This window comes from Rattus norvegicus, chromosome 7 (genome assembly GCF_021556685.1).
Source record: "Rattus norvegicus strain SHRSP/BbbUtx chromosome 7, alternate assembly SHRSP_T2T, whole genome shotgun sequence".
Classification (NCBI taxonomy): Eukaryota; Metazoa; Chordata; class Mammalia; order Rodentia; family Muridae; genus Rattus; species Rattus norvegicus.
The window spans coordinates 66,130,187-66,150,752 of NC_141540.1; the positions used below are offsets into that span (position 1 = coordinate 66,130,187).

General features: G+C 45.0%; 2 protein-coding genes across 11 annotated transcripts in view; both read right to left on the reverse strand.

Moving 5' to 3' along the window:
- Positions 1-9,706, reverse strand: part of Msrb3 (methionine sulfoxide reductase B3) — a 128,099-nt gene extending 118,393 nt beyond the window's left edge. For 4 of the 10 annotated variants that reach the window (XM_087559002.1, XM_087559003.1, XM_087559006.1 and 1 more), the window contains exon 1: positions 3,450-3,587. The gene's annotated coding sequence lies outside the window, so the exon portion shown is untranslated. 10 annotated transcript variants of the gene reach the window in all.
- Lemd3 (LEM domain containing 3) overlaps positions 9,623-20,566 on the reverse strand; it is a 66,757-nt gene continuing 55,813 nt past the window's right edge. The window contains exon 13 of the mRNA XM_087559012.1: positions 9,623-9,706. Within this exon, the coding sequence (XP_087415138.1) occupies positions 9,693-9,706 (14 nt within the window). The 3' untranslated portion in view covers positions 9,623-9,692. The remainder of the gene's footprint in view (positions 9,707-20,566) is intronic.

Consider the following 20,566-nt stretch of genomic DNA (forward strand, 5'->3'; position numbering starts at 1 on the left):
CAGAAGTACACTGAGAGCTACTGAGCTGCAAAGTCTAACTGCAAACCACAAAGGACACAAGAATAGAAACAAAAACAGCCAGAGACAAGGGAAGCATATGAAGGCAAAGACTAGAGGCATAGAATGTTCCAGGCTTTCATTGTCGATCATAGCCCTGGGCCCTAATAAGGTCCGTCTGTGCTTGGCTTCCAATGGTCTCCCAGTGCATCCCTTTACTCCTTCCTCCCTTCCTTTTGACTAAAAGCTCAAAACTCCTAGTTTGGTTTATTTCTACTTCAGGTTTATTTCCATCTCTTGAAACAAATGGTAATCAAAACCTTCCACAAAGTCAGCTGACTCATAGCTGTTCTAGTTTTTTCTCCTACATTCTCTTAAAGGCTTCAAAAGGAGATTTCAGACTGTTGGGGAATGGACTATGGACTATACTAACAGGGATCAAGGGCCATAGGGAAGAGCATCTTACAAGAATGAATTGCGCCAGGGTTGGGGATTTATTTAGCTCAGAGGTAGAGCGCTTGCCTAGGAAGCGCAAGGCCCTGGGTTCGGTCCCCAGCTCCGAAAAAAAGAACCAAAAAAAAAAAAAAAAAAAAGAATGAATTGCGCCCAAGAAAGAGAAGATAACAGGCATTCAGGGTAAAGCCATGAGATCTGTGTCAGCCATAAGAAACTCTAATGAAGCACCAATTAAATAGCTGTTCACGCTCCTATCCAAAGGCGAGCTAACTGTAAAGACATCGACTGGGAGATGGGACTGAGTCTTCCCAGAGGCAGAATTCTTTGGAAGGTTCCCCAGGCTTTGAGGGCAGGAAGTCCTGCGCGAACTCTGATGATATCTCCCCAGACCCAAATACCAAAACCACGTTATCGGACGGTGTCAGAGGCTTCAGTTTACCTACGAAGGCGCAGGCGGACATTTGCCAGTGGCAGAGCAGCGCTCTCTGAAAGCACAGGCCTGGATTTTAAATGCGCTCCATTCAGGTCTGTACTTTCTGTGAGACAATTCTGAGGCAGATGGCTCCCCCGAGGCTGAAGCCACGCCCACTGGGCCCAACTACCTGGAGACCAGTTTAACACGTGGAGTGAGTCAAAGATGACTGAAGGAGTGAAGTGGGTGGCTCTGCGGGGTAACGCAAACAGAAGCTGTACTAGAGAAGCCAGCGGTTGGAAGGTATTTACAGAATTAAGCAGCTAAACTTTGGAACCAAATTCATCAGCCAAATCCCCAGCCACAATATGTGTGTGTGTGTGTGTGTGTGTGTGTGTGTGTGTGTGTGTGTGTGTGTGTGTATGATTCAAAAATAAAAGGGCTCTGACTAGATTATGATGGAACTCAAAAGCATTTACTAACTGCTTTCTGATGGCTTAAAATAATCTGTGTTTGCTTGCAAAGTGAAAAATAACCAGAAAAACTGATGGGTCCTAATTTGGGATAGATTTTAGTTGTCTTTTTCTTTTTTCTGACAGTCTGACAACCAAACCTCAGCTGGCCTGGAACTTGCGAACTTGCTATCCAAATGAGACTGACCTCAGTCTCACAGAAATCTGCTGGCCTCTGTTTTCTGTGTGCTTCGATGGAAGGATGTCCCACCATGCTCCCTGTCTTATCACCTTAGTGAAAGAGCAAGGACTTCTGACCAGATAGTTCCAACATTGTAGCCGGACTACTGGAGCGAGTGACTTTAAAAGTGCTTTGATTGGAAACTAAATGACGCTGTGTGCTGCAACCTTGGCAGACAGGCAGTTTAGGCACTGTGACAAAAATCTAGATGGCAAAGAGCTACTGAGTTCCATACAAAAAATTCCAGATGGCCACATAGGGAACTATTAAAAGCATCAGAAGTTCGACTACCAGGTAGGAACAGAGTTTTAGAACTATGTTTAAAGAGTCCAAATATAAACTTGGTGTTTGAACTTACTGGCGAGAGGCCATGGCACCGTTGATTTTGGTCTTCAAAGGCTGCTTGACCACAGACATCAAGTAAGTCCACCTCTCTCTCTCTCTCTCTCTCTCTCTCTCTCTCTCTCTCTCTCTCTCTCTCTCTCACACACACACACACACACACACACACACACATCATGTGCTCCCTTCAGCACAATCTGTTCCTTAGCATCCCGCCCAGCAGGTTTGAGAAATCCATTGATAAACTGTTTCGTCAGAATCGTTGATTCCCAAGAAGGAGAGTTACAAAGCAGCTCCAGGATTAGGAGTCTCTTTAAAGGAGGGTTCTTTCCCAAGAACAAGGTTCAGATACAAACACAAAACTGCTGTCACTGCTAATGTGAGCACTTTTGATCTGCCCACTGTGTACATTTAACTATGTGCCATTGGTTCCGAGAAACCACTTCGGAAACTCTAACCCTGACACTCTTTCCTGGGTAACATTTTCTACATTAAAGTATCTTTAAAACCTTCTTTGTCTTTCATGCTGCACAGTGTGTAGTCAACTGTCAATTAACACGTCAGTCCTGACTAGCCAAACCTCATTTCGACAGTTCAGTCTATGGATGGGCATCGACCACTTAACACCTCTCACGTAATCCCAGTTTCTGATGATTATAACGTTTCTGCCTTGCCAGACAAAATGAATCAAGCCTTGATTAGTTTACGCTGTCCAAATTCAGGAGCCCCTGCCACTTAATATTTTCCTTAAAAGTCTCCCCTCTGTAATTGAAATAATTGGTTTTTTGACACTCAATGGAAAAAGGAGAAAGAAAGAAAAAAAAAAACCCTCCCTAATACTTTCCATATGATTCAAAGAATATTCTTTTAAATCCTTATTGTTCCCACTTCAGAATTACCACACTTATCGCATAACCTACAAAGGCAGGAACAGTACTTTTTATTGATAGTTTGACTTGAAATAGGCCAGTGGAAAAGTTTAAGGGAAAAAAAAAAGCAAGACGGGGGAGGGGGTTCTCATGCTTGTTTCCACTAGAAAAGAAAAGAAAACCGGTACCTGCTCCCTGGGGTTCTGCTGGTACCTGTCTGGGCCTATGAGCAGCCAGCCCGGTTCCGGGTGCTCCCCTGTCCCCGGGCCTGGCGACGCCTTCCCGGTTCCCACGCCTCGGTCCGTTATCCCCCGGCCTCAGCTGTCGAGAGGTCCGAGAGGGACGCGCCCTCCGAGCTGCAGTCCGCGCCCCCCCTACCCCGCCACCCCGCGGAGCCTCCCCGGGGACTCGCTCGGGGACCGCGGCTCAGGTTCGCGGCGGGGACGGGTAAGGTGTCAGCGCGGCAGGGTACGAGCTCTTTCGCCTGACCTCGTTTTGAGCTGTCCCTCGTTGGTGCGGCGCGTCTCTGGGGTCCGCCCGAGATCTACGGCCGGGGGATGACGCTCGAGGCTGAGGGGCAGCACGAGCGCTCCCGGGACGGGGGTGGGGGTGGGGGCACATTCGGGTCCCAAGCTGACTTGGAGGGTTGGAGGGCGGGATGGGGCGAGGCGGAGACTCACCACGCGGCGTAGTGGCCGCGACCGCAGCTAGGCAGAGGCCGAGGCAGAGCGCGATTGGGCGCGGGAGGGTCCACCGCGCACTCCGGGGAAGAGGAGCCACCGCTGTCCGATCCCTCCTCCCTCCCGGCTCTGGGCGACAGACGGGGCGGCGGGAGGCATGACGGGAAATTCCTGGGCACGGGCGGCAGAGTCCAAATATGAGCATAGCAGACAAGCGAGGGAGGACGGCGGAGCGCGCTGGCTGCGGACGGGGCCCGCTGCCCGGGACGCCAAGGCCGCCAACTCCCGCCTCTGGCGCCGCCTCCACCGCCCCGGGCCAGCCCTGAGGGGACAGCGCTTCCGCGCGTGGGCACCCAGGGCAGAACCTCCTCGCAGCATCCACCCGAAACCCCTACTGTAGGGTCAGGACGCCAGAGCAGAGGACCTAAGGGATGATATGTTGGGGTGGTGGCGCGATGAAAAGTCCGGGCCTGTACCCAAGAGCCTGAGGAGTGCCAGTTAAGGTGTGACATCGGCGCTCCCGATGCCCATAATACAGAGGACCACCGCGCCTGTGTCCTAGGGGTCGCACCTCAGGGGGTCCCCACCACACACACACACCACTACTGTGTGAGCGTGGTGTGGTGTGGTGTGGTGTGGTGTGTGTGTGTGTGTGTGTGTGTGTGTGTGTGTGTGTGTGTGTGTGTGTGTGTTGTAGTGAGATTCACGAAAAGGGCAGCCCCTGAACTTTTCCTTGAATACCATATATGGAGTCAAAGCAGGCGGAGTGGAAAAGTTTTCACTCCAGCTAAAACTGCTTTACACCAACAATTCTCCTCACCTTTGCTCAATATTCACTCATACAATCTCTCCCCCAGCCCCGACCACTCCCCACCACACACACACACACACACACACACACACACACACACACACACACACTTTTGTATTTATTGCACACTGTCCAAAGAGGAACTTTGAAATGTACTCTAAGGGCACTACCTCTGACAACCAAAATGTCAGCTCCAGATGTTTAATTACAGGCCAAGGGTGTGCATACCTGACTTTTCTTTGGCACTAAACTCTACAATTAATCAGATCCAAATGACCCTTCGTCTCTCAAAACAATGAACGTAATTATGTCTTAATTACTATAATACATATCCACACACACACCCAAACAACTGTTTGACAGGATCTGGCGATGTGGGGCGTCATACAATTACTTCTCCACATATTAAGACGCTGCAGAAGTGATTAATTGATGGCAAACATGGAAGGGGGAAATGTCAAACAGATTTAGAGGGTGGACTATCCCAATGTGAGCTGGAGGGGGGTAATTTGTCCATCACACTGTGCTGGAAAATGCTTTATTTGAAAGTTAGTAAACCTCATTTCCAAACAAACGCAATTCTGGCAAAGTATGAAGGCCCCCAAGCCAAAACACAGTGCATTTGCAATTGGCTGCTTCTAAGACATCCCGTGAATTACACCCGACAGATGGACAGATTTCACTTCATGGATTAGCAGTGATGGTGGGGCTGCGGGCAAACAGCCTAAGCTGTAGTAGAACAAGGAGCTTTAAAGGCCTATTGCTGTCAGGCTGTCCCTGGGACACACAGTGGACAGGCACGGGAAACTTGAGGATCCTCCTCCTCCCTCTCCCCCTCCCCTCCCTGCTGAAGCTTGTGTTACATAAGCAGCGGTTTCTCTCCTCTCTCCCCAGCAACACCCAGCACAGTCCTTTCTCCATAATCCAAACGTCTGAAACAAAAAATGAGAGTGCGGCCATTTATAAACTTTAAGAACCCTACATAAAGGGGGGGGAAAGCATGTTTCGAAAGACTGTAGCAATTGTGGCTAAGCTTAAAATATTTCTGTGCAGCTGTGGTAAGAGGCAGAGTTGTGACAAAGGCAACACCACCACAAGGCAACTTAGTGTTCACGTAACGGGGGGGGGGTGGGGGGGTGGGGATGGGGACGGGTGTGCAGGCTTTACCTGTCAACGGTCACTTTAAATGTGTGAATTAAGTACATCAAGGCTGGAAGAAGAAGGAATAAACTTAATGGGTATAAAGTAAATGGCAGACATGAGGCTAGGTACTTTACACCCGGTGTCTCATTTGAAACCAGAAAAATACCTGTAAAGTTAGTGTTTCTACCTGACTTGCAGTTATGAAGACATAGGCACAGAGCCCATTACACCGGGAGGAGAGATGGTGTTGGAATTCAAGCCCCAATCCACAGTGCGTATACATGTTTTCACAATGTTAACATGGTCTGTTTTATACACACACACACACACACACACACACCCTCACAAGGAGGCGCTTTCAAAGAGGACGTCCCTTGGGTTCTTATGGTTTTAAGTATCTGTCGGGCACTCAGGTTACCTCAGGTACAGGAGGTAAAGACTCACATAGAAACTTGACCGGAGGCTTAGCTGGCTTGCCAGATTATCCCTTCTAGGCCTTGCAGGTGTGGTCCATACTCTGATGGTTTTGCAAAGAGGAAAGGTGCTATCCTCAGACCATCCCATGAGATCTGTAACTTAACCGCCGATGTTCAGGTCATATATCCCCACGATGTTTCTCGATGCCTTTTCATCATGGATTTAGTAACAACCATCTTGTTATTTTAAGCATGCTTGATTTGAAGAACAAAAGTCCTAGTGGGAATAATAACACACACACACACACACACAGACATACACTCCCATGTGACAGTGACACACCAGCAAACATTTACATCAGACCAGGCATGTGGGGGACCCAACCAGTTGCTTGCATTAGTTTACACGCCTGCTCTAACTCTACTGAATTTATGTGTTTGAGGTCAGAGTTTGAAAAATATAAAGGAAAAGAAGTAACTCTTGGGCAGCAGAGCCAGGCATGGCTGGCTACAGCTCTAATGCCTCGTGTTGTTTCAGAACACAAGACTAATTTAATTTGCACGACTATAGCTCTTCATCTCTCTGCCTTCCCAGACCTTGCCAGATGCCTCATAATCAAATACCCTACAGGGAGGAACCTCATCCTTCCACCAGTCTTGCAAGAGTCTATGTCACAGAGCACAGAGTAGCCTACAAGGTGCCACCAGAACCAGGCAGCGTCTCTCAGTGGTTTGGCAACAGGTAACCTGAAACGGTCACGTGTGCTACAGAGCAATGTTGGGTGTGCTGAAGAAATTAAGTAGGAAGTGACCGGGCAGCTTGTAATCCCAGCACTCTGGGGACTGAAGCCATAGGTTCAAGGCTGGCCTGGGCTAGACAGCAAGAATCCCTTTCCAAAGCAAACAAACCAAATCATATCTAAGAAAGAAATGATGAAAAATAAAACTAATCAAACAACAACAACAACAAAAACCGCAGGAGAAACTAGAACCAACATTTCCTATCTTTACACAACATCTAAGCTGCATCCTCGCTAATATGCTATTCTCAACTACTTAACAAAACCTCCCAGCCACTGCCCACTTGTGTGTGCACATGCACGTGTGTGTGTGTGTGTGTGTGTGTGTGTGTGTGTGTGTGTGTATGTCCTACCCCATGCCCCAGAGAACTGGATGGAAGCCAACTGTGTTGCAAGTGAAGACACAATAGGATTTGTCCGGGCTTCAACTCAATGGCCTTTTACATAGGACCAGTTAGTGATCAGCTGGAGAGGAAGAACAATATTTTTAAGAAGATGTAACATTCCAGGGGAAATTTCTCCAGCTTCTCAGATGCTGGGCTCCTACGTCAGGAAAGACTGTGCTGGCTCTCACTCCTGGTGAAAGCAGAGTTTTATGGAGGTGGAAGTGCACTGAGGTGGGGACACATTGAGCACTGGAGGCAGGCATGGTGCTGGAGAAGGAACTGAGGAGAGAGATCAAGCCACTGGGCCAGGCTTGAAATTCTGAAACCTCAAAGCCCACCCCCAGTAGCACACTTCCTCCAAAAAAGGCCAAACCTATTCCAACAAGGCCATATGTCCTAATCCTTTCAAACGATGCCACTCCCCATGAGCCTACAAGGGCCGTTTTCATTCACACACCATAAAATGTCAACACAGCATTATTATTATTAATCTTTATCATTTCCTACCAGGCTGCAATCAATACAAAACACACTTATCTGATTGGATTTCCCGTCTAAAGTGACTCAGATTTTTTTTCACAGCTCGAGGTCCTCCATTTGTATCTAAAAATGGTCATGTTTAACAATTTTCTAACATATTTTTTAAAGAAGTTTTACTTTTTACAATATATTCAAAATTACTAACAATGACTCCTTTGAACTATTTTAACCTCTTCAAAGTAATCAGAAGCCTGCAGTCATGTTGTTGTAAAATTAAGAAAAATAAAACTGTCTTTTAGCCCCATTAGGTCCAGCGCCACAGTGCCCCAAGATATCTGGCAGATATGTTCATCTCAGTCAGCAAAGCCTCTCACCCGCTCTGCTCCATCCCATATCACACTGCTGATGGCCTCTCTCTGAGCCTGGCAGCAATCTCTCTACCCATCCAGTTCCCAAGGCAGGCTGCCACCATGCCAGACATACACATCCCAACTCCGTGGCGGCCCAGTGTCTCTGCCACCGCACACTCTCTTAAACTCAAATTGTCACAAGAAAGAACACACAACACAGTAACCTCTGACCCAATTGTTAAGATATAACTGCCCACCTAGACACACAAAGCCCTGTACACATCCATCCCTTAAGAACACTCATAACAACCTGTAAATACACAGAGTGGAATCTTAACATCCACCTCCATGTTCTCTCTTCCTCCTGTTTCCTTCTGTTCCAGTCTCCTCCTCTCGAACTTTTCTTCCACCCATCCTTCCTTCTCATCCAATGACAGACCTCGTTCTTCACCTTCACCTGTGTAATGACATCATCCCCCACAGTCATGTTTGAATATTCAAGCTAGTTTGTAATGATTGCTTGTCATCAAAACATATGGTGCGATTAAAAAAAAAAACTCCAAAAGAAACGTCCTCTTCCAGTCATCTGCTTATATTTGCTGAATGCTCCCTGATGTACAAAATATACCATAAAAGCAATAAATTGGTCAAATGTTTAGTATGTTAAATAAGAAAAATAAGGCAGGGGAGGCTTGCTAAAAGCATTCGGGAAGGAGGGTTGAAAGGCCCCCAAGAAGTAAGGAACCAAGCTAGGGAATACTGAGAGAGGGGGCTGCCAACTACGAGGCTGCCATGGGCCACCTCAGAAGCACATGCAGACAAGCTGCTTTGCGGTGGGAGGTGGACAGAAAGGTGTGTATGGTAGTGAGGTTCTGGGCGGCTGGCTTTAGGGTCTGAACAACAGTGTAAAGGCAGTGGACGCGGAGATTAAGCTTGTCCTAAGGGTGGGTAGCTATTCCTATGGACCGGTAGTATAATATATAGAGAGTATGTGGTGTACATTTCTCCTTCATAGAAGAATGTACTGGGACGTGTGGAGATCACCCGTCCAGCCCAGGGTCCTTTCAGCAGCCAGATGTGGCTAATGGAGGAATTACGTCCACAGTAGCAGCCTTAAGTGTGTAGAACCCGAGAGTCAACTGCAATGGCAGCAAAAAGTGTGGCCATTCTGCCCAGGCCCCTAGCCAGGCCCAGCAGTGCCCCAAGATGAGGAAACAGGGTGGCTCAGGAGGGATGACTGTAGATTAAGGAAGGCTAGATGGGTATTGTCCCATATCCGTGCCACCATTCCCAACACTGGTCTGTGTGGGAAAAAGTGATATTAGCTAATTCTTTTTTTAAATCTCCTCAGCTCCTGAACTCCAAGACCAATTGGCACTTGTTTGGAGTGTATGGTAGTAGGCCCTCGGAGACTGTGCTAACTCTGCTTTTTTTTAAGTTTCATTATTTAATACTGCTGCGTGAAAAAGTTCCTAATGCCAGAAGCAGGTCACCTAAGGTGCCGGCCAGGGAGGAGCTTCCGGTCTGTCACATAACCCAAGTTATTACCACACACCAGAAGTATGCGCTAAGTCCCTCCTGCTGGGGACACCACACGCTTCGGTGTCAGGCCGGGAATGAAATGGAGGTTCCAACCCTCACTGCTGGCCTCTGTGGTCAGGAGGTGCCAGGCAGGCTGATGGGGAAGGGTTGTCACTGACGGGCCTGCTGCCCGAATCAGTTACTTCTGTGTGGCGGTAAAATACCGCGCCCAAAGCAATAGAAGAAAAAGGTCATGTTGGACTCACATTTCCAGAAGGTCCGTGATGGCTGAGCAGTGGCAGTCGACAGTCGGTGGTGGGAACAACAGGTGGGGGCTCACATAACCAACTCTGAGGAGGAAAACAAGAGAGCCAACTTGAAATGGCACAGAGCCTTTTGCAGTCTCAAAGCCTGCTCCCAGTGATGCACTTCCCAGTTGGGAATCAAGCATTCAAATGTCAGACTTCTGGGGAACATCCCATCCAAGCCAGAACTATCGACATACCAGGCAAGATGTGCCTGCCGCCGCAATAGTGGCACAGCTGCTGAGGGCACAGCCAGCTGCTTTCTCACTGGAAGATGACGCACTCTAGGAGGGGGACTCATGGCCGGTACTGTAAGTCAGGGCAACTATTTGAAGTGGGAGACCTAAAAGGCTCCAGGGGGGAGAAGCACCTGCTCTTGTTTGCTAAACACATATGACATGCTTGCCAAATTGCCTTCTGTGTTTATGGAGATTGGTGTTCTGCCCGTCGTTTACTGCAGCTGTCAGCCCAGGTCGTGCAGTAGGTAGTGGCTATCATTGCAACACAACTTGTCACATTCCCTGATAAGTATCCTGTAGGACAACAGCTCAGTGTTTACCCATAACTGATTAAATATATGGTGTGTGTGTGTGTGTGTGTGTGTGTGTGTGTGTGTGTGTGTGTGTGTTAGCCACCAATACTCAATACTCAGGGATCATCATAGAAGACAGGACGGCAGGGAGAATGTTAAGAGCCTCAGGAGGAAGGGATGGAATGTTGCCCTGTTCCCTATTTCTTCCTGAAGACTTTGGAGACTCATTGAGCTGTTGGATCATTGTCTCATACAGCCTAAGCTGGCCTGGAATTTGCTATGCCCCTGAGGATGGCTTCAAACTCCTGATTCTCCTGCCTCTGGCTCCCAACCGTAGGGATACTGACATGTTTTTTTAAACATGTGCGTGCGTGTGCATGTACGTGTGAGTGCGCGCGTGCACGAGTGCAGCCTGTGGTTGCCAGAAACAAGCCTCAAACCCCTGGAGCCAGAGTCTCCGATGACTCTAAGCCTCCTGACGTGGGAGCTGGGAACTGAACCCTGGACCTCTGTAAGAACATTAAGTGATCACCGAGCCGTTCCTGCAGCCACACATGAACATTACACTGTTGCTGGGGAAGAGGACACTCTCTAGCAGAGCTCCCTGCAAGGAGTGCAGGACCACAGATGTCACCATCTGAGTCTGCAGGTCTGCACCCATTCACTCTAGGCTCTGCTTTTCTTGAAGTGTGGCTGCCTTGGAGTCATCCACGTTCCTGTTAACCTCAACAAACTCCTTTGTTCACCAAACTCAATGCAGGAAGAAAAATTCCTTTGGTCTGTCAGTGCTTTATCTGGGATAAGTAGACATTTATTTATTTATTTATTTATTTATTCATGTCTCCCGCAGAAAAGTCAAGTACACCCCGTTTGTTATCTCAGGCTGTCAGGAAAGTTGAGCAATGACCTTGTAAGTGGCAGCATTCTGTTCAAGCTCCCCGGCATGTGACGGTCACGTATGACTTTGCAATGCATGGTACTTTACTGGGATTTCATTTGTGTCTTCATTAATACCCATCCCTTCTGCTCTGTAAGATGCTGGAGGCGAAGTTAAAGAAGGGGACTTTGAAACTACTGATCCCTGAAGAAATCATGGCTGAGGCTGGTTGTGTTTTCCTAAATTGGCCTTTTCTTTGAATAAGCCAATGTTCTTTACATATCTTGAAGATGCTTCTGTAAGAGTTTGATACAGGGGCTGGAGAGGTGGCTCAGCGGTTAAGAGTACTGACTGCTCTTCCAGAGGTCCTGAGTTTAATTCGCAGCAACCACATGGTAGCTCACAGCCATCTGTAACGGGATCTGATGTTTCTGGTGTGTCTGAAGACAGCTACAGTGTACTCAACACACATAAAATAAATTTTAAAAAATCTTTAAACAATTATTTTTAAGAAGTCTGATTCAGATTAAGTTAGACACCCGTGCATATGTGGGTTATAAAAGACAGGAGGCCTAATGATCAGAAGTCACTTTGTGGCTGTAGGTGTGTCTTAGTCAGTAAAATGCCTGTTGTGCAAGCACAAAGGTGAGAGTTCAGATCCCTGGCACCCACATCAGAGCCACATGCAGAGACAGGCACTTGTAACCCTCATGCTGCAGGTAGGAGGGTGGACAGACAGTAAATCTCAAGCTCACAGGGCAGCAAGTCTGGGTGAATCAAGTTTTAAGATCTCGAGGCCCTGTATCAAAAGTAAGGTGGCCACTGATCATGGTTGACAACTGACACTGACTTCTGACCTCTACATATTACACACACACACACACACACACACACACACACACACAGAGGGGGGGGGAGATCATACTGTTTGTAGGAGAGAAACGTAAAGAAAAAGGCTTCTAGGAAGCTGGAATGCACTGCAGGCACTGGGGTGATAAGGAGTGTTGGGAAGGCTGCCCAGGTAGGTGATGAAGAAACCAGAGCCTAAAATGTATCAGTGGGGCTAAAAGAACAATAGGAGATACAAAAATATAGTTAGCAGATATCATGTAGAATATGCAAATACGTTTGGATCTTAGGTACAGCAAGTCATTTTGAGCGTGCACATGTCTGCAGTATTGTATGGACAATACTTAAACATCCATGACTTATCTGAAAGCACCCTTAGGTTCCCTTTGTTCTTGTTCGGGTGTCTGCAGTCGTTGAGATTCTCAGTAACTGCACTCCCACACCCCTGTCTGTGTTTCTATTGGGTGAAGTCATTGTTCTCTAAGGACCCATCTATTTTCCAGTCAAGTATATGATTCAGTAATATTATGGCTGTATTCCTTGAGACAGGGTCTTATTATGCCAGATTGGTCTGGAATCATAGGAGTAGCCTTGCCTCAGCTCCCCAGTTCTGGGGTTATAGCTTGGTTCTACTGAAAACCATTTTGATACTGTACTATATGGTCTATGAGGATGTGTGCATTTGTGTTTGTGTGTGTGTATGTGTGTGTGTGTGTGCATGTGCACACTCAGTGTATGGGTTAACTAGCAAGGGAATGACTGACCCAATTTGCACTAGAGACACCGACTGGGAAACAAGGATCTGAAGACCTATAGTCTTCTCCATCACCCTTCACTTACACACAGGAAGGTACACAATGTGAGCCAATGACAGGAGGCTCTCTCTTCCTGACCCCAGAGTGAGCAGCCTCAGCCTCCGACTACATACTGTATGGTATATGCAAAAGGTCCAGACTATGAGGCCTTTTCAGTGGTGGTGGTGGTGGTGGTGGTGGTGGTGAAGGAAGAGGAGGAGGAGGAAGGGGGGAGGGGAAGGAGGGGGAGAGCGAGGGGGAGGGGAGGAGCCATCACTGAAATCCGAGGGAATCCATTCCATGTGGCAACGTGAACATGCGGGTAGAGCCGACAATAGCAGGGACCTTCAGAAGGCTGACTCTATTTAAAAGCTAGGGACCATGAAAATCTTAAGTGGCACAGGGAAACCCAAACTTCAGGTGTAGAACCCGAATTCCTACCTCTCCTGCTTTATAATTCCACTCTGAAATAAGGTGCAAGACTTGCCAGGACTTGGATGCTGAATGACGCATTAGCAACAGAGAAACTTGGAAACCAACCTAAAGCCCTCCCCATTTTGCAACTCCTCAAAGTACAATCGATGTGTTTAAAAGTGTGCTGGCATTTCAAGTGGGGTTGGCGTGATTATACAGGCTCAAAACTCACAGAGAAAACAGCAGAAGAAAGCCATTGACCACTTACCTTCATACAGACAGGAAGGCACAGTGAAAACAACTGGAAATACGATCTACTCCGAGTGAGGCGTCTCAAGAACACGTGTAATTGTTTCACAGTGATGGGAACCTGTGTCAGAACCAAAGCTCTAACGCATCCCAAGACGCTCAGGAGAAAGAACCCTTAGAGAGGCTTCTGTAATGCTCTAGCTTGAGGGAAAACACCAAAATAACAAAGAGAGAAAGAAAAAGAGAGAAAGAAAGAAAGAGAAAGGGAAAAGAAAGGAAGAAAGGAAGGAAGAAAGAAAATGTCTGTCACATGAGTAAGGTATGCCCAGCTAATTTCATGTTACTTCATGTTAATAAAAAGGAAAAACTATCTATCAGGTATGGATGCCATCAACAACAATCTCTGAACAACGTCCAACTTGGCCTTGACCATTCCCTCTACAGAGCACCATTTTATGTCCTGCTCTTGTACTGTGGGAAGTAGAGCATCTATTTCAACCTTGCCCCTCCTCCTGCATCAGCATTCACAGAACAAACTGTTTGGGGATGATCTGGTTAACTCTAAGTTGATGTCTCTCAGTCAGATCCTGATACTGTCTGAAAGGCAGAACTATCTGGGCACATTAATATTCTGGGCTCTTTAACAGACAAAGTGACTCAGTTCCCAGCAATTACCCCAGACGACAGACAAGGAACAGTCCACAAAGAATTCTCCTAAAACTCTGGCTTAGATTTACAGCAGTAGTTGCTGCCATTACAGGGGTTCATCATTACATCCAGCTATAAGGATTGATTTTCAATGTCTAGGCATTCATCATTACATCCAGCTCTGAGGGTTGATTTTCAATGTCTTATTTCCAATTGAGAATTTGGGGAGGGGTAAGCTTTGCTCTCTCCTTTCTTTTTCTTTCTTTCTTTTTTTAATGCATTGGTTTCAGATTTCTGTTTGTCTTTTCTTTTTTTTTTTTTTTAAGATTTATTTAACGTATATGAGTACACTATAGCTGTCTTCAGACACACCAGAAGAGGGCATCAGATCCCATTACAGATGGTTGTGAGCCACCATGTTGTTGCTGGGATTTGAACTCAGGACCTCTGGAAGAGCAGTCAACGCTCTTAATCGTTGAGCCATCTCTCCGGCACTGCTCTCTCCTTTCGATATAATGCTCACAACAGAGCTGGGAAGGATTAATAAAGAAAAACACATCAAAATCTAAGACTCAACTTTCCTAGCCTTTCTAAGACACACAACTCACTTAGAATCCAAATAGTGAAGTCAAAACGGAAACTCCCATCTCAGTTGTTAGTGATGAACGCCATGAGCTGGGCTCTGCAGCAGACTGTTAGTACACTGAGCTCTACATGCACTCAATGCTAGGATTACCAGAGTCTTCAGAAGGTAGTCATTTTCTTTAAGGTTGTGTCAAATCTTAGATAACTAGGATATCAAATTTATCAGAATACACTTTTACTATTCCACGTAGTCAGGAACTTATGAATCTGATCTCAGAGTGTGGTGCGTATTTACTGTATGAAGAGCTGGGACCTGGGAGGGTTTAGCAGTTCAGAGCACTCACTGCTTTTTCTAGCACCCAATCAGGCGGCTTCCGAACACCTGTGGCTCCCACCCCACGCCCTCTTTTGGCCTGCATGAGCGCCCACACCCATGTAGCAGAAACACACACAAACATACCAAACATGCAACTTTAATAAGAGCATTCCAGAACCTATGTTATCCTGAATATAATAAAAATACACAAATGTCTGTAAACATGTTAATTATTTATGCAGTATTTCTCCCATGAATATCTACAAGTGAGAAGGCTTGATCTAATGACAAGTATATATTGAACTAACATTAGGGAAAACCAAGAAAAGAAGTTTTGGACATTTCGTGTAACTAAGGAAGAGCAGAAAAAGCAAATGGACTTATTCATTACCAGGTTACAGGCCGTCGTCCCTGCCTAGTTACTGCCGGGGTCTCTCACGGCCATTACTCTTTGTTGTCTCCTGGGAGCCAACAGCACACAACTTAGCCACCAAGTCACAAGGTACGCATCCTGTGAAATGAACTTAAGACTGCTTGATGAAAAGATTATGCCAGCACTGTGTTCGTAACAACTTGCCAATAACACAGAACCGACTACACACCCACCTTCAAGATGTTATGTTTCCCACCAGCATGCACAACCGGAGGTCCACTATTGTGGGGCCAGATCCCTTCTAAATACTGATGCTGCCCTAGTTCACTGCCCGTAATTCTTGAAAACCGCTGTACTTGGCTTCTGATCGAGATGTTGTTATACTGGGGAGGGAATTTAAATTTTGATTGTTGTACCTTTTTTTTGAGGTTTTAGATATTTTAGAGAAAACAGTAAAATGAAGAAACAATAGAAAAGTATAGTGTTCCAAAGCTAAATAAAATAATCTACAAGTAACAGAGGTGGATCAGGAGCCTTGATGTTCTCCCAGAGGACCGGGAGGGGATAGACATAAATAAAAATATTTTAAAAAATTTTAAAGGGTCCTGTAAAAGAGAATACATTAATCAAAAAAAAAAAAAAACAAAAAAAAACCATGACGATGGCTTTCCAGGTGTTTTTTGTTTGTTTGTTGTTGTTTTTTTCTGGACACAGGTTAAAAGGTATCTGTGGAGAGGGACCTCGACTGAGAAAATGCCTTCACCTGATTGATTCTGGGAGAGCCCATGGGGTCATTTTCTTAATTAATGACTGAGGAGAAAGAGTCCACTTATTTCACGCCAGTAAACAACAACCCTCCATGGTCTAAGCTTCAATGTTCCTGTCCTGACTTTCCTTCCTGATGGGCTACAACCCTGAGCTAAATGATGAAGACAAACCCTTTCCTTCCCAAGTTGCTTTTGGTCATTTTTGTTTTATCACAGCTATAGAAAACAAACCAAGACAGTGCCAAGAAGGTGATGAAAACGTCTTCTTTTTTCTTTTTAAGCTTTGGAAAAAAAATTCAGAGCATTCGAATTTTTAGTAAGCCCCTTAGGACTAAAATAGAATACCACAAGGTCTTTTGCAATAATGTTTGTGTCTTCCAGTAGACTCCCTCCATTAATAAGAATTCTAGTGTGCTTCACTTTTGGGGAAAGAATGCATGTATGGTGACTGTCACCAGATACATGGGGACCAGTCATGTTATTGCTTTGTCAAACTTGATGAATTAGTATCAAAGCAAACTGACCCTGTTGTGCTCACGAATTAACGTGACTTGGATGTGACATGTAATTTGTGCTATGTATGTAATTTGATGAATTAGTAATGTGAACCACCCTTGGCTCCTGGGCTGACCTGTAGACGGCACATTTCTGAATTCATTCACTGACCAGTGTGCTTTGCTTCTAACACCTGTGTTTCCGTTGGGTCAGCCTGCCTTGCAACTGTTCCCTTTCTAACTACTGCTTCCTAGTCAGGAAATACCCCTTTCTTCTTCTCTGCAACTGAAGTTTCATTTCAAAATGAGGCACTGACGAGCTGATACATTTGAAAGCTTCTCTCCTGTGTGAACAATATGAAGGACTACAATGAAAAAAATTTAAAATAACTCCTATTACCAAGGAGCCTCAGCTTTGAAACAGTAACAGGATTACTCTGCAGTGGGTGATTTTCAAAACTCTTTTATTGTCTTGTCAACAGTACAAACAACTAACACTGTTTAACTTGCCTAAAGTCACAGATGAAGCCACAGATCGGTTTGGGTCAGAGCTGAAGTAGAAACACTCTTTCAACTCCACAGGCCACGCCCTCCATTGTCTCCCCTCTTTCCAAACAGGGATCTGGGGAGTGTTGGAAGACTTTTCATATACCTGCTAACACTAACAGCTAATGCCAAAATAAACGGAGCCCTTTCCCAGTGTGCTGAGATGATTAAACTCTAGATGTCTGCGCTTCATTACCAAAGATTGGCAGGGATTCAAAATAAACTGAGACCAATTGGAACAAAGGGGGGAGGCAATTACAGCAATGAACATATGAACGCACATGAAGGTTTGTAAATAAACATGTAACTCAACAGACTGCTTTCCACAGCTAATTTTGAAATATTTCCTGCCCAGTGTTATACGAATATGCCATTCATTCTTGACAGCTTCTCACTTTTTAACAACTGTGATAGAGAATTACACAGGGAAGTCAACAGTGTTGTCAGTAACAAAAAATAAACTGCTGGTGCCTATGTGAAGGCTACGTTGGCCAGCATCCTGACGCTTTCTTCTTCCTGAGAACAACCAGCTTCATGTGACGCAAACTCCCTTGCCTGGAGGCCTCTGTAGAACACTGGTAGTGGGAACTGGAACATAACCCAGTGAGGGCCAGCTCCTTGTTCTCCCCTCCTAGACAAAGATCTAGCACTCATTTACTCTGACAAAGCCTGCCCTAGCTTTGTCAAGCAGTGTCTTCTCTGAGATTTCACACCCTGGGTATCATTCTGATCTTCTTTTCTAAGTATCAGAGAAAATAATGGAACCACTTCCAACTGATTGTGTCCTACAGGACATGTTTTTGAGACAATGTGAATACAACGTTAAGTATGACATATGACATGATTTTTCTACTTCTTAAATACTCTTCAAAACATTTCCACGATCTTCCAATCATTTGATAACCTCTTAAAATCCCCCGACTGCTGGAGAGATGGATCAGTGTTTAAGGGCACTTGCTGCTGTTTGAGTCTTCTCAAATGACTCCATAGAAAACACTAAGACAGTGATGAAAATGTCTTTTTTTTTTTTTAAAAGAAGCTTTAGAAAAAATTCAGAGCATTCAAAGTTTTAGTAAGCCCCATAGAGCTAAACTAGAATACAGGGGATCCTGAGATGACAACAGAGAGTAGAAATAATTCTCTACTTCTGAAATGCATTGATTAGAACAAATGATCAACACTGATTGATAGCAATGGTTCCACGACTTAACTCCGTAAACCTAAAACCCTTCTTACTGGTTGTGATATCAAACCAGTTTTTAAAAAAAAAAAAATCACACTTCAGGGACTAGAGAGATTGTTTAGTGGTTAATAGCACACACTGCTCCTTATGGCACCTTATAACACCTGCATGGTAGCCCATAACCTTCTAAGAACAGTTTCAGGGAGATCTGATGCCCTCTCCTGGACAATTCAGGAACAAGGCATGTGCCTGGTGCACAGACATACATGTAAGCAAAACACTCCTACATGTAAAATTAACCAGGCAGTTCACAATGACCTGCAACTCCAGCTCCTAGGGATGCTACACCCTCTTCTGGCTGTCTTGAAAGCTGCACGCATTTGGCATATACTCACAGCGATATACTTGCTTACATACATTTTTTAAATTATAGATAAGCTACTGTTAAGACACACCGTGGGACTTAGGTGTATCCACTCTGAGAACCTACTAATGCCTATGCTTAAATTTTTAAAACATTTCAATACACTACAATTCTCTATACGGCGCATATTCTGAAATTCTTCTTTCCCTCACGGTCAAGAACGTTGGCTTCACTGAATAGAAGTCTGAGGCCTCATTAGGCGGTGGCAGGCAGCAGTGTAGAGCTGTGTCTCTGGCTCCCTCCCATTGCTACTGATAACTCACACACCTTAGAGGCATCGTGTTACTAACATCATCTATGTTACAACAAACTCTAGGGTCTAAGCCATCTCTAAACAGACACTTTCAGGAGACATGGGCCCGGAAACAATAATACCACAGCTCCAACATCAAAGCCTTGTTTTTGATTTTTTGAAATAAAAACTTCAAATGAAATAAAAACCACCTTTCTCACTGGTTTTGTAAGACAGCAGCATATATTGAATTCTTCTATACCAGAATGTCCTTAAGATGTAAATATTTATCAGCTATACTATCTCAGCTAGTTGATTATTAATACATTATACACAAAGCTGTTTTTCAGCAAGTCAGCAGATATTCTCTATTTCATAGTGCCCATTGGTAAAATGTGCTTTCCAGTCTCTTGCAAATTGTCACTTAACAATATAATGCAGTGAAGACACTCTATAAAAAGGACTTCCAAGCCTCTCAAGATGGTTAAGATCTCAGGAAATCAATAAAACCTTCTCCAATCACAAGCATGGCCAGAGACTATGGCTGGGTTAGTCCAGTCAGGAAAGAGGAGCTCACAAGGACAAGGGTGGTGCTGGAGACCATGACAGGCACGCCTAGAGACAGCCTCGTACAAGACCAGATACCGTCTGGGATAATTCTTCAAAAATGACACTGATTTTGGAGAAGGAATCAAATACTTGGAGATCACAAACATATGTTTATAATTGCTTCTGTTAGAAAAAAAAATAGAGAGGATTCTGGAAGTTAACATAATTACAATCTAACATAATAGTGTGTGTGTGTGTGTCGGTGTCTGTGTCTGTGTGCAGCCTTGGTAATTTGAGTAAAGCACTTTAAGTACAGCTTTAATGACTACATTAGGAAAATCTGGTCTCTGGTTAGAGTGGATTTACTGACATACTTCGTGTGTCAGTAAAGCTAAAATGAGGATCAGCTCCAATGAAGGCATTTATCCTTTCCCTTTATCTGCTGTATGTTTTCATTAACGGTTTAACGTATTTAAATAGCTCTACTATCTCGTAGAGGCAATCTACTATTATTAATCATATTTTAAGTTAAAAATACTACGTTTCTCCTTCTTTCTTCCAGTTGATATTCTTGATTTATATTTAAAATCCCTAGACACTAGTCCGTGTCCCTGGGGGCGTTCCTAGAAGTATTGACCCTTGTAAAGGAAGAATTAGTTCACTTGTCATATTCACTCTATCAAGGAAAATCTCTGTTTTCCTTGAGAACCCTCAGAAAAGCTTCCCACACATCGCTCTACATTTCTTGTTGGATCTATCTTTCCCCAGGATGCAGATCTGTCTACCAAATCGCCATCTAAACTATTACCACCCCTGATGAACATGTGGGCACTAACACTGAGAACACAATACTATTTCCTTAAAGGCAGAGAATGTATCTTGACTATGGGGACCATGAGAAACAGTTTAACAATTTATTTCCAGGGACATAACAACATAAAACAGCATGAATAAATCTCTCCCAAAACTACATTAAACATAAAATAATGACTTTTTACACAAGTTGCTAATCTAATAAAGGACATCCTGAGGTTAGAGAGGAGATGCAAAGGGCCCATCAGTGACACGGTTGG